This window comes from Prionailurus viverrinus, chromosome E3, assembly GCF_022837055.1.
Source record: "Prionailurus viverrinus isolate Anna chromosome E3, UM_Priviv_1.0, whole genome shotgun sequence".
In the NCBI taxonomy this organism is placed as follows: domain Eukaryota; kingdom Metazoa; phylum Chordata; class Mammalia; order Carnivora; family Felidae; genus Prionailurus; species Prionailurus viverrinus.
In genome coordinates this window covers 32,895,943-32,909,786 of record NC_062576.1, presented here as the reverse complement: position 1 = coordinate 32,909,786, position 13,844 = coordinate 32,895,943, and the positions used below count along the sequence as shown (strand labels likewise).

The window sequence follows — 13,844 nt, the reverse complement described above, 5'->3', positions numbered from 1 at the left end:
AGACCCGTCCTTTCTCCCACCGGCCCCCTTTTTGGGGACGAAGTTTCTGCCTCCATTGTGACAGACTCACAGCGGCTCGTCGTGGTGGGCGTCTGAACTGAAAATGAGATTCTTTTGAGCGTGGAAGGAATTGCCAGCCCCAAGTGAAAGTGTCTGCCTTCTGCTTCCGGGTATCGCCTTTGCCTGGCTGCAGAATCGAACTGTGTCGCGTTCGGATGACTGCACTTGAAAGTTGGGTGGAGTGGAGGTGAGTCCCCATCGGTGACTTGCTCGATAACAGTCCCGGTGAGACTCACCTTCCTTCCCTCTGAGCAAGAACGGTCTCCTATTGTTTCCTGCCTCACTCGGATGTGGTTTGATTGTGCTTGTTTTAAGTTTCTTGGTCTTTTTTAACCTACTTTCTCCTTCCCGTAATTTGTAGATAAGTTACTGGTATTGCTTCATTTTTACCAGCAGACCTTTCACAAAACCAAACCAAAATTGAAGAGAGAGGAGCAGAGGGAAGAGCGGAGTTGTTTGAAAAGTCTGTAATTTAGGGTTAAATTTAAAACACACCAGCATGGCGAGGTGAATGCCGAGTTGAAATTCGTCTGTGCATTAAAAATCATATGGTTCCTGCTCGGGGATAGTTCTTGCTATAATTCTAATGCAGAGCAGATCAGGTTTCGTGTTGAGGGAAATAGAGTAAGAGAACACTAATTCTGAAACTGCTAACGTCTCATCATTTTTGCACAACGAACATATAGATTAGATTACGGGATATGCATCATTACCTATGGGTACTTGGTTGTTTTGTTTTTTTTTTAAAGAACCTTTTCTCACCCTCCATTTCTGTAGAAAAGTTTCCTTCGTCTTGCACTCCTTCGTCCGTTCCTGCAACAGAGATGCGGTGGTGCGCAGGAGAGAGCGCTCGCCTCGCTGGGCTTCCCACTCCCTGCGAGCGGAGGGGGCCTGTGCCATGACCGGCTTGCAGCCCATGCCCAGGGGCTCTCACTGCAGGAATGAGTGACTTGATGGGTGAACCGGGGGCGGGGTCACCGGGCTCTCACGATGCTGTTCTTGATCACTCTCAAAACAGAAACAGCTTCAGAGCCTGACCCTCCCACGCCACCTGCTCAGAGGCAGGCTTTGGGGGAAGAGCGTCAGGGCGAGGTGGTCTTGGTGCTGTACTGCGTTCCGTCTTCGGGGCCAGTCTAGTGGAGTGGACTCTGGAGTCAGACTGCCCGGGCCCCCCAGATCCTGGCCCCAGGTCTCACTAGGTGTACCCCGGGGCAAGTTAGTCCATTGCTCTGGGCCTCAGTTTCCTCCCTTCTCTAGTTAGGTTAATGCACGCGGTGTCCGCTACTTCTCCTAAAGCCTGGCGCACGTCAGGCCCTGATATTAGGTGTTATCGTCAGTTTCTGATGCCGCACGACAGCCCTGCGTCTCCTAGTTGGGGACCCCCCTTCCTGGGATGATTAGTGTGGAGGCACACCTAGAGTACCCCTCGGGAGGTGCCTTATGACCAGACACAGAGGCACCGAGGGCCCGGTGTGAGCAGCAGTGGTAACAGTGACAGCACGAAGAGCAAGCTTTGCCATTTGGTGGTGGGGGGCTGACCTGTCTGTGTGCATCCCGGGCCCTCCAGCTCACGTCAGCCCCGGATTCGACCTCCGGAAAGTGCAAGTACGTAGCCAGTTCGTGGGTGCTCATGTGGTTGGCTGGCCGTGAATTCAGAGTGGGAACTGAGAATCCCGGGCCGGGATGGTTCGTCCCCAAATGATGATGTCGTCTCTGTGGGCACCAGTCCAGCCGGCTGGAATGGTCGCCAGATGATTCTCTGGGGATCCAGAAGAGTGAGCGAGGGCACACCTAAAACATGAGCCGCCGGCTCTCCACAGGACACCTGTCCTTCCTGGGAGCCGGACCCCCTGCTACCAGAACGCTCCGTCCACTCGTGGCCCGTGGAGCTGGCGGCCGCGAAACTAGCAGCCTGGCCCCCCTGGCTTCTGTGTTCGTGGAGGCAGTGCGCCACCGGTCGACCAGGGCCCCCGGTCACTGCTTGCAGGGCTCTCTCTCCAAACCAGGCTGGACTCCGACGGCCGCCGGGCCTCCTGTGTATTGACTGCGTCACGCGGAGTAGCCCCCCTCTGCAGCCCGAATTAGAGTTCCCCTGAATCTTTCGGTGACCCCGACCTTCCCCGTGCCCCCGGTTAATCGTTGCTCGTTCTGAAGGCCACACATTCTTCTTCCTGAAAGCGGTAAGAGGCTTCTGGGAGAGAGTTGATGGCGAACGCTGAGGGGAAAAAATAGACTGCTATGAATCAAGGGCCTTAATTGGCACAGATACAAACATTGCCACAAAAGAATTAGAACTCGTCGTGTCTTGTCCCTTTCTTGCGGGGCCATTGTGGTCTACCCCATAATCCCTGAATGGAATTCTGGCTCCCAGTCGCCACCGTTGGCTGCAAAAGTACTGAGTGATTCATGCGTAAGAGGACGTGACAGAATGAAGGAGAATCCGGAGTGCAGCGTTTCCCACTTACCAAGTATGGTGTTGTCGTGGATGAGAGACCTCTTAGGAACCGTCCTCTTCCTTCTCCTTTGCGGGTGGGGCCGGAAGTCCCCTGGTGTGGGGGCTCATGGAGGGACAGCCTTCAGCCAGGGCTACAGGTGATGGTAGCCGGGGCCCAGGGATGCCGGTCCTGGTCCGGCGAGCCAGGGAAGGGCCAAGGGTTCTTGGAATGGCTGTGCCTTGCAGGAGCCAACAGGGAGAAGCCAAGTGGGCATAGGAGGGGTGGGTGGGGGTGGAGGAGATTCTGTGACTCAAACCCTACAGGGCTTTTCTGTGTTCACCCGGCAGCGTGACACAGAGTGGGCAGGGGTGGCCCCAAGGCTGGAGGCTGCTCTCTGGTGTGAGTTATGGCCATGCCGCATGCTGGATGGGAACTGTCCCTAGTCTGCATTGAGCCATTGGTGAATTCTCCCAGGTTTCTGTGAAAATTTGGAAAATCGAGGGTGGGGACAGAAAAATGAGGCACCCACGCTTCCGGTGTCTCTGTCCTGGGACTTGGGTAGTTTTCATCAGCCGCCTGGCCCCTATGGCCATTTTGAGGCTTTTAACCAGATTCTGAGGCCAGGTCAGCATTACTTACTCATCTATTTAACAAGTATTATTGGACACGTACCAGAGTCTGTTCTAGGCACGGACAGTGCAGGAGGAAGCAGAGCAAAGGCCCCAGGCCTCCCGGAGCTTCTCTTAGAGTGGGAAGAGAGAGGGGAACGAGGAAATTATTAGTGGACATGTAGCATGGTAGAATTTGAGGCATGCCTTTGGAAAGCTGCAGCAGGAAAGCCGGGGAGGGAGAGGAGGCAGTGCTCAGAGGCTTGAGTGGGGTGCAGTTCTCCATCGAGCGGCCAGGGTATGACTCACTGGGAAGATGAGCATAGATGTGAAGCGAGGGACTGAGTCATGTCGATTTCTGCAGGGAGAGCGCATTGGCCAGAGAGAACAGCCAGCCCGAAAGGCCCCGAGGCAGGCGTGTGCCTGGTGTGTCCGAGGAACAGCCAGGAACAGCATGGCAAGGCAGAGCGTAGTAGGGTGGGGCCAGGGAGGGAGGGAGAGCCCGAGGCACGTGGTGCCTTTGGAGCCACTGGAAGACTCCGAGGTTTACACCAAGAGAAACGGGAGCCTCGTTTCCTTTGTGTCCCCAGTGTTTAGCCTGGCTCCTGCAGTAAACATCAGTTGTCTTGAAATAATGAATCACCGTGAGGGAATCGAGCATCTTGTCTCGAACGACTCCAGGAAATTCAGTCTCGGTCAGCGCCAAGGTCCTCCATCTGGGAGACTTGGTTTTGCTCAGGGTGCTTTGTCTGATGGGAGGCTGGGCGCGGCGGGGGGGGGGGGGGGGGGCAGGGGGCAGCATGCGGGTGAGAAAAGGGCCGCTCCGTTCACTTTCCTGTCTGATGCTCCAGCAGTTTAATGATGATGGGCCAGGAGGGGTGTGGTGTGAGTCACTCCCTGCCCAACTGAAGACCGTCATGCTCTTCTGTAGCTGTAATCCCAGGGCACGGTCGGTGGGTTTTCCCCAGTGAGTTAAGAGTTCCTGGCTATCCTGAGATTGCCTGCCCGCTGACCATTTGCTGTGATGCTCATGACCTTACCCCCAGGGGCCCTCTCGGAAACCTCCAGCTTCATGGACAGAGAGAAGGGAAAAAACCGCTACAGGGCTGTATGTGCTCACACAGTATCACCCTGGGGGTCACTCCCACGACAGGTCATTCCCTAGTAAGAGGAGCACCTGTCCGCAGAGCACGTCGTGCGTGCCAGGCTGCCCGGCTTGCTCACCCCTCTTGTCCTTCCCACACGCGTTTCTGGAGCACCCCCACCTTCCAGGCAGGTACCGTGCTGGCCTCAGGGCATACAGGATGAATAAGACAGACAAGGTCGCTGTCATGACCTGTCTGGTCGGGGGAAACAGACAGTAAACAAGTGTGTCCACGTAGATGGGAGATTTGGATCTGGCAGGAAGTAGAAACCAGCTTTGAGAGATGCTGGTGACGAAAGGCTTCCCGGAGGAGGTCTGGGTTGAAGACTGAAGGACGAAGAGCTGAGTGGGGGGCGGGGGGGGGGGGGCGTGGCAGTGGGCAAGGCATGGGAAATGGTGGGTCAGAGACCTTGGTGGGGATGAGCTGCCTGGCTGGGATCGGAACAGAGGCCACTCTGTCGGAACCACTGGGTCGGGGGGGCGGGTGGGGATTTCTTCTTGTTCTCCTCCTTTTAGGCTCCTGATGACCTGGTGAGGTGGCTTCATCGTCACAGTCTCCCCGTGAGCGGGCCGACGCCCCCAGAGGTTAGGGGATCATTCTGCTGTCCCCCAGCGTGAGGGGATCGCTGGCATCCCGCCCCAGGTCCCCATGCTGTTTCTGTTTCTTGTTCTCCTGCCGCCGTCTGCAGCGAGATGTGGGCTTCTGGACTGAATGTTTCGGGTGGCGGGGAGTCCCCAGTGATCTCTTTTGAGAGAGTAGGACGTAGTAGAACAGTCCTTCTGAAGAAAAGCCGAACAAGGGCTTCGTGTGGCATTATGATGGAAGAGTGTACGTTATTTTGCGTAAGCATTGTGTCCTGCAGCTCATTTGTTCCACAGCATTCGTTAGCTTTTTTTAAAAAAAATTTTTTTCTTAACAGTTATTTATTTTTTTGAGACAGAGAGAGACAGAGCATGAATGGGGGAGCGGTGGAGAGAAAGGGAGACACAGAATTCCAAACAGGCTCCAGGCTCCGAGCTGTGGGCACAAAGCCCGATGTGGGGCTTGAACTCACAGACCGCGAGATCATGACCTGAGCCGAAGTTGGAAGCTCAACAGCCTGAGCCACCCAGGCGCCCCAGCTTTTGATCGAATGTCGGGCCTGTCACTGAAGGGACGGACTGGGCAACGCTAGGCGTCGAGGGGACAGAAACGGTGGCCTGGGTGGAGCCGGCCAGGGATGGGAGGGGCCTGGCCTCCCGCAGGCCTCGCGGCACCCTAGAGGTTGTCTTACAGGCGGTCACGGAGCCTCCGGATGTGAGCTGTTGCTCCTGTCCCAGTGACGGTGCCCGGCGTGTGCACGGGGCGAGTCCTCCGAGCTTGGAGAGCGCACCGGGTCCAGACCGACGGCACTTTTTTGGTTTTTTTGGCCCTGCGGCCGCGACGCTCCCCCACGATTGGCCGATTGATAGAGAAGCATGCACGTCCCTCTCGTTAATGGAAGTGGCCTGTGACTCTTCGTGTTTGTCCCCGATGGGTTTTGTTTTCCCCCGTTTCATGTGGCAACATCGCCCGGTCGCCTCGCTGACATGGTTGTGGTAGCATGTCCCAGACGTGCCCTGGGGCTTCGCGTCAGCAGCCCCGTGTCACCGAGGGTCTGGCACCTGGCACGTGCACCCCTGCAGCTCCCCAGAGCTGATGGTCCCTGTCGTTTGCTTGCTGGTCCCCACATTCTGGAGCGGCTCCCAGGCTCCCTCTGCGGCAGTTATCAGCCGAGCTCCCCTTCACTGCCACTTGCAAAGCCACGCGCTGTTGGTTATGGTTGGTGCAGGCCCCTGGGTCACCATGACCCCCTGTGACACGTGGAGCTCCCTGTATACGAGACAAAATGGGGAATCTTTCTGCGTCGTGGTCGGTCATGACGATGGTCAGGTCGGAAGGCCGCCTAGTCACCTGTCCCTGAGTTTTTGCTCCACAGGTCTGTCCACCCGCTGCTCCGGTCAGCCTGACTGGGGCCTGGCCGGGCCCCACGTCCACCCTGCGGGGGCGGGGCTGGCCCCACGCCGGCAGGCTTGGTGGGGGCTTGTTGACGAGGGGGTGAGCTCTCGATCGGTGCGGCCGGGTGGTCAGACAGGTCGGCCTGGAAGCCAGACTCCCTGGATCCGGATCCTGGCTCTGCCTCTGCGGGACGCCAAGCCAGTCCCTCCCTCTCTGCCGCTCCCCCCGTCTCTAGTCGTGTGACGGAGAGTCAAGCGCGTCGGCACGCGCAAAGTGATCACAGCGGCACCGGGCACGTGTTCGAGGCACGCTGGGTGTGAGTGACGGTTGTGAGTACCTGGAAACCAGTGACAAGGGAGTCTGCTGCCTTCTGCCACCTCACAGCGGCCCCGGAGGGGGGAGCGCTGATTTGATCTGGTGCCGGTGGAAACCGAGGCCCCGGGAGAAGGTGGTGGGCAGGGGGGCCCTGCGCCTGGGCTCCGGCTGCTCCGGCGTCTCCACAGGTCCCACCCCGCCTTTGTGCTGTCCGTCCCGCTGGTCCCAGCCCCCGAGGCTGGGTTGGGGAGGGGGCCCAGGGGCTGGGTTGGGGGCTGTCCCCCGAGGCTGGGTTGGGGAGGGGGCCCAGGGGCGCTTGGGGGAGGCCGAGTCTAGCCCATTAACAAACCAGAACGTTTCTAGGAGCTAGGGAGCCAGGTTTAAAACAGAATGGGACTGTTTGTTTTTAGAAGTTAGCCCCTCCCCTGCCATCTCTTATCTCTTCCCTCCTGGTTGGTGATCCACCTGCCAGGGGTCGGAGGCGAATAAATATTTCTAGAGCGCCCGTTTGTGGCGGGCATTGTGCCTGGCGTGTTTGCGTTCAGGGTCTCATATCAGCTCTGTGGCCACATGTGCTGCAGCTGCTACTGTCTCTGTTTTACTGATGAGGAAACCGAGGCTCATTTGGTCAGGGCCACTGGGCCAGTAAGTGCAATGAGATCGTGCTCAGGTCTGCCCTTATGCTGGGCATGTTTCTGTGAGTCAGCGCGGCCTGCCTCCTTGCGTATGGGGAAAAGCTTTCTCCTCTTTCTCAAGCCCCTCGGCGGAGCTGTTTGAACAGGAGGATTCTAGTTGCGTCCTCAGGAGGTGAGCGGACTAGGCCCGGGAGAGCCTGGGAGGTGAGCTTTCTCAGATATCGCAACAGCTCCTATAGAGCCCGACACTGGAGCCATGTCATCTGTCCTTGTCCTTATCCGTCCCCTCTCGCTACCTGTCTCCTCCTCCTTTCCCTCTAAGCTAGGGTTCTTCACGAGCTCCATCATGAACGGGTGGCTGGAGAGGCCGCCCAGCTGGTCCAGCACTACCCCCTGACTTGCCGCGTGTCTGCTGCTCTCTGGGGAGCTGGCCAAGCGCATAGTGTCCTGGGACACCGCTGCGGTCACCAGACACACCAGCTGTATGGCCAGTCAAGAGCAAATGGCCAGAGCTCTGAGCTGGCCTTCCGACCATTCTCCTCCCAAGTGTTCTGGTGAGCTCCTGTTACCATTCAAGACTTGGATCAGTCATTTCCTTCTCCACGAAGCCCTCCTGAGCTTCGAGCTTCCCCCTCATGCCCCCGCCCTACCTGGCACAGCTCCCCACTGCTTCCTCCCTGCCCTCGGCGTCCATGTGGATGCACAGCGGAACGTGCTTCCTGCTGGCTGGGCCGTGGGCTCTGGAACGGTAGGCCCAGGGCTGCGTCACTGTTGGTGTTGAGTGTGGCTCAGTGAATGAGGTCAGTCCCCTGACGATTGCAGTGAATCCCCCTTCCCGAGCTGTCTCATTTGCTCTTGGCTTGCATTTAGGGCATTAGGGCCATCTGATTTTATTGAAAATTCTTTAGGTACGTGGTGTTTATTGTTTTGTTTTGTTTTGTTTTTTTAAATGTTTATTTATTTTTGAGACAGAGAGAGACAGAGCATGAACAGGGGAGGGTCAGAGAGAGAGGGAGACACAGAATCAGAACCAGGCTCCAGGCTCTGAGCTGTCAGCACAGAGCCCGACGCGGGGCTCGAACTCACGGACCGTGAGATCGTGACCTGGCTGAAGTCAGATGCTTAACCGACTGCGCCACCCAGGCACCCCTAGGTACGTGGTTTTTAAATTGAGGGATAACTTAAGGTGCAGTAATCTTAGGTGTATCAATGGCTTCATACTTAGGATTACATTTGTATGTAACTTAGGTCAAGACTGAAGACATTTCCGAGGGGCAACTGGTAGTTCAGTCATTTAAGCGTCTGGCTGTAGGTTTCAGCTCAGGTCACGATTTCACGATTCGTGGGTTCAAGCCCTGAGTGGGGCTCTGTACTGACAGTGTGGAGCCTCCTTGGGATTCTCTCTCTCTCCTCCTCTCTGTGTCTCCCAGCTCTCGCTTGCTCTCCCTCAGAGTAAATAAACTTAAAAAAAAAAAGAGTACATTTCTGGCATCCAAAGACATTTCCGGTAGCTCCTTCTTAGCCTGTAATCTTCTCTCCCACCTTTCCCTCAGCAGCTGACTTCTAAAGGTGCCTTTTTGGTGTGTGTGTGTGTGTGTGTGTATTAAATACGTATCTTTAGGGGCATTAAATACGTATCTTTAAAGGTATTCTTCACATTTAAATGGCATTGGTCGTGCTTCCTTGGGGCACAGCGACTGGATGACATAGACACGACTAGAGCCGAAAGTAGTTCCCCAACCTCACCGCCCTCTTCAGAAGGAACAGCTGTTTTCAACATGTGTAGCCTTGCCGTGTGGACCATCGTGCACACACCTGTCCACACGTACAGGTGTACATGCTTTCGCTGACAGTTTTGTTTTTTGATGGTAAGCAGACTCCTTGATGGGTTACCCGATTGCAACTTGCTTTTTCACGTGCCGTCTGCGCCTGGTCTAAGGGGGCGTCCAGACCTCACGGAGGACGCCGTTTGACGTCCGGGCTGTCGGCGGTGCTGCTGCTCCTTGGTCAGCTGCCTGGGCCTCAGGTGTTTGCACCCTCCTTCCTGACCCCTTGCTCCACACCCCTGCCTCCGGCCGCACACAGCCTGCTCTCACATCGGGCAGCCCCAAAAGGCCTGAGTTACTTCTGACCCCTGGGGAGTCCCCGTCTCCAGTATTTACCTTTCATTTTTATTGTTTTAGGTTTATTTATTTTTGAGAGAGAGAGAAAGCACAAGAGGTGAGGGGGGGGGCGGTGCAGAGAGAGAGAGAGAGAGAGAGAAAGAATCCCAAGCGAGCTCTGCGCCATCGACACAGGGCTCGAACTCACGAAAATGTGAGATCATGACGTGAGCTGAAAGCAAGAGTCAGATGCTTAACCGACTGAACCACCCAGGCGCCCCTTTATTTGTTTATTATTAAAAAAAATTTTTTTTAATGTTTATTCAATTTTGAGAGACAGAGTATGAGGGGGGGAGGGGCAGAGAGAGAGGGAGACCCAGCCTCCGAAGCAGGCTCGAGGCTCCGAGCTGTCAGTGCAGAGCCCTACGTGGGGCTCGAACCCACGGACTGTGAGACCGGGACCTGAGCCAAAGTCGGATGCCCAACCGACTGAGCCACCCAGGCACCCCCTTCAGTATTTACCTTTCAAACAAAGATAGCAGCCTGAGGTTGGAGGGGGTGAAGGCAAGAGGAAGGTGGTGTTGACCTGCAGGCAGGAGCTGACGCTGTAGGGAGCAGTTCGGCCTTCGGGCCACCCCTGAAATCACACTGCTGGCCTTGAGCTGGCCTTGAGCCCGGAAGCTGGCTTGCGTGGCCCAGGGCCCTCCCACTGCATACCCCGGCTGGGTAAGTGGCAGAATCTTTGCTGTCAGCAGGGAGGGCCCCATATCTCCACATTCCTCTCGCAGCTCAGGCTCTGGGTCCCTGGGAGATGAGCCCTTGGTGACACCCGAGCTTGCGGCATTTGGGAAACACAGGCGTGAGGTGCAGAAGGCTTTCCTCTGGGGCACACGTGGTGTGCTGGCTTTATGAGAGGATGAACCCCAAGGCCTTCTGATTTGTGACTCTGATGTGAGCCTTTCCATTCTCTTGGTTCCTTTCACTGTGCTTGCTCTTGCCCTGGGCTAATCTCCTGAGGCTGTGAGGCTTCTATTTTCTCCTGTCCCTCACTTTTCTTCGTTGTCCTCTCACGTTGGGTCCAGTCTGGTACAGGCAGCCCCCCGAGGCCCTGCCCTGCTGCAGGCACCTGGTTTAGTGCTGAGAGCGCAACAGGGGAGGGGTGAGGTGGGCACACCTTCCCCCCGGGGTTTTCCATCCAGAACATCTGGGATTGTCCGCTGTCACACGGAGATTCCAGGGAGGCTGGCAGCCAGGAGGCTCTTGACTGGGGCAGCAGGAGTGATCATGAGTCTCTGTCCACATTTCCCAGCCAAGCCTGATCAGCTCCTCCATGTTAACTGTGGGGGTTTCGATGCTGTCAGGATTAAGAGAAACAGGCTTTTAAACACAAAGGAAAATTAAAAAGGGAACATAAAGTCCATAATTCTAATGTCTAAATGATCCTCGATGTGTTTTTGTAAAAAGCTAGTATGAGTGCAGGATTAGAAATTTGAAACCAAAACAGAAAGGTAAAGAAATGAAAAAATTGTACGTGGACCACCTGCCTTCTTTCCCCCCCAAAGATGAAATCCCAAGATACTCTTAGGCAGCTTTCTAGGGAGAGCTGTTCACAGCATCACGCGTAGCTTTTGAAAACCTTTGCCTGAAGGGGACCCCACTGTGTTCCCTGCTCTTGCTTTCTCATCCCGATGCCGGTCCTGTGTTGGTGTCCGTAGGTACAAAAGGCCTCAGTCTCTCTATCATTTACGTGGATTCCCATTCTATGGACAGGCCATAATTACCTAACCACTCCCCTCTTGATGGACATTTAGGTTATTTCCAGCTGTTTACTGGGTAGGTTGCATTTTAAAAGTTTGAAATTTCCCCAGTAGGCATGTCTTCCCAACACCTGATCGTCGAGAAAAGCAGATCCCTTTGGAAAGTTTTAAACTTTATTTTCACAGTTGACTCTTTTCTTTTCCTTTCTTTGCTTTGCTTTGCTTTGCTTTTTAAGGAGGCAGGGAAGGGAAGGTGACTCTCATATGTTGGATGCATACTACAGGAACTTTACGTCTGTGACTATGTTTAGTTCTAGAAGGCCACGATTACTTGCCCTGTGATTTAGACAAGGACTCTGATGTTCAGAGTCGACCCATAGCTCATGATAGCCTTCAGCTGGGGTTGCATGGCTCTGACCGGCCCTGGGCCTTGCACACCGTTTCACTCACCTTGTTCTGCCATTTCTGTGCATCCAAGTTCACACACAGCTCAAGGGGAAGTTTCTCTATCCACCCATGTGAATTTTTTTTACATTTTTTTTTTAACGTTTGTTTATTATTGAAAGACAGAGAGAGTCAGAGCGTGAGCAGGCGAGGTCAGAGGGACAGAGCCCGACACGGCGCTCGAACTCACACACCGCGAGATCGTGATCTGAGCCGAAGTCGGACGCTCAACCGACTGAGCCACCCAGGCGCCCCCATCCATGCGAATTTTTGCTTGGACCTTCTAACTGGGTGGTATTTTGCTCTGCATTGAGTCTCAGGTCTCTGTTTCAGAAAGCTTTGATTGTGTATGGCATGCTCTAAGATTCAGTGGGAGTAGGTGGTGATCAGAGGAAGCAGGCATTTTATCTTGGGACCCTGTTTCCCTGGGCTCGAGTCCTTCAGCAGGAGATGGGGGGGGGGGGAGGGGTTGTCTAGAGCTGCGTTCGATCATACAGCATCGTAAGTGGGCTCTGATGGATGCCGTCTGTCAAGGGGCGCATGCTCGGAGTGCTGCCACCTCTGGGCTCTTTGCCGTTGGCATCTGTAACGTGCTCTCTGGGTTTCCTGGACAGGAGGATCATGTCTCAATTTATCTGTCATTTTTGTGGATGAATAATCCAAAGTGAGTACATAAAAATGAATGTTTAGATTTAGATGCTAATTCAGCTTTCTATTAGGTTCTGCCTTGAATGTTATTGAAATTAATCTGTGTTCCTTGAGCACATCCCGCTTAGTATTGGCAAGGTATGGTGGGCCTCAGAGTACAGTTGATGGTTGTTTGGGGTACATTCAGAAGATGGATAAACCACGTCAAGATAATGGAAACGTTCTCCTTAAAACGTTTTCCCTTTTTAAAGACAAAATGACGTCTGGACGTCGTGCATACCCCAAAAAGAGAAAAGCGCTTCATTCAGAATCCTGCCCCAAACCAATCAGTTTTCTTTTGTCTTGGTTCCTTTCTAGACGTGGTCCATTTGCATGTAACTACTTTCTGAGGGGTACTGAGTATGCAACAGAGTTTGAGCTCCTGGCGAGGCACCCTTCTTTCGGGAGGAGCTTGGGCTGTGGGGATTGGGCAAGCTTCGATTTGAAATCTGACTCTTGGCTCAGGAGCTGTATGACAGTGGGCAAGTTACTTAGCCCTTCAGAGCCTCTATTTTTCTCATCTATAAAATGGGAGGGGGTCCCTATATCTCATGTGTGTTTCTCAGACAGATGAGTGACCTTTGAGAAGCACAGAGCCAGTGTTGGTAATGTATAGAGTTTCTGACTTAGGACGGTGAGTAGGTAGTAAATGGTAGCTGGTGCTATCGTTTTGATTATTTAACAACGATGGAGTTAATAATAGTCGTAATGACGAAGTAAGAGGCAGCATTTTTTGTTTCGGAACCGCATTTCTTGGGGCAGCAGCTCTCGGGCAGCTGGACCATAGCATCCGGCGAGATTCCGAGGTTCACATCCGTCTCTTGATTTCCCTAGGCCAAGCCCAGCATTCGGTGCTTCATTAAACCCACCGAGACGCTAGAGCGGTCCCTTGAGATGAATAAGCACAAGGGCAAGAGGCGGGTGCAAAAGAGACCCAACTACAAAAACGTTGGGGAGGAAGAAGATGAGGAGAAGGGGCCCGCCGAGGACGCCCAGGAAGACGCTGAGAAGGCTAAAGGTACTGAGGGTGGTTCAAAAGGCACCAAGACGAGTGGGGACAGTGAAGGTGAGTGCCCCCCTGAACGCCACCCTGCGCCCGCGCTGCGAGCCAGGCAGCCGTCTGTGTCTGGTCCCCGTCGTGTGTCCGTTCCCCACGCCGGTGTACCTCATTCTACGGGCCCAGCCATTCGCAGGCAGCTGCGGGCAGGTCCGCCGCGAGGCCTGCCCTCATGGGGCGGGGGACCCGGAGCAAGGTTCTTATTCGCAACCGGGCCCGCTCCCCTGTGGGTAAACACAGGGGAGCAGACCGTATTTACTTGGCTTTGGCGGTGGGGACATGGTGAGCACGTGTGCCGCGCCCAGAATGGTGCCCGGCCCGCATCCTACGTGTTTGCTGCAGCGGCTGCTATTTCTGCTACGAGTGCCATGCTGTTTATTGGGGTTCTTCTTGCTCCCCATAACCCGCAGTGAGGAGTTTTGACACAAGTCATTCTTCCCAGTGCACTGCAGGAAGCAAGCCGCGTTTCGTGAAATTATATCCATTTGATGAGATCACGTTGTTTTGGAACCGAATAATCCAGTATCATCCCCTAGAGTCTCACATTGAGATTTGTTCAAAGTCCTGTGTCGGGTGAGGTACACTTGTGTGTGGTGCACATGTGTTCAGTAAGCAGAATCAT

General features: G+C 54.7%; 1 protein-coding gene across 11 annotated transcripts in view; it reads left to right on the top strand.

The window, feature by feature from the left end:
* Positions 1–13,844, top strand: part of CLEC16A (C-type lectin domain containing 16A) — a 203,646-nt gene that overhangs the window by 39,052 nt on the left and 150,750 nt on the right. For 10 of the 11 annotated variants that reach the window (XR_007147697.1, XR_007147698.1, XM_047837905.1 and 7 more), the window contains exon 10: positions 13,000–13,231. Coding sequence is in view for 9 of the 11 variants with exons in the window: in XM_047837905.1 (XP_047693861.1) it covers positions 13,000–13,231 (232 nt within the window). In the remaining 2 variants the exon portion in view is untranslated. The remainder of the gene's footprint in view (positions 1–12,999; positions 13,232–13,844) is intronic. The other variant, XM_047837904.1, reaches the window with a different exon arrangement.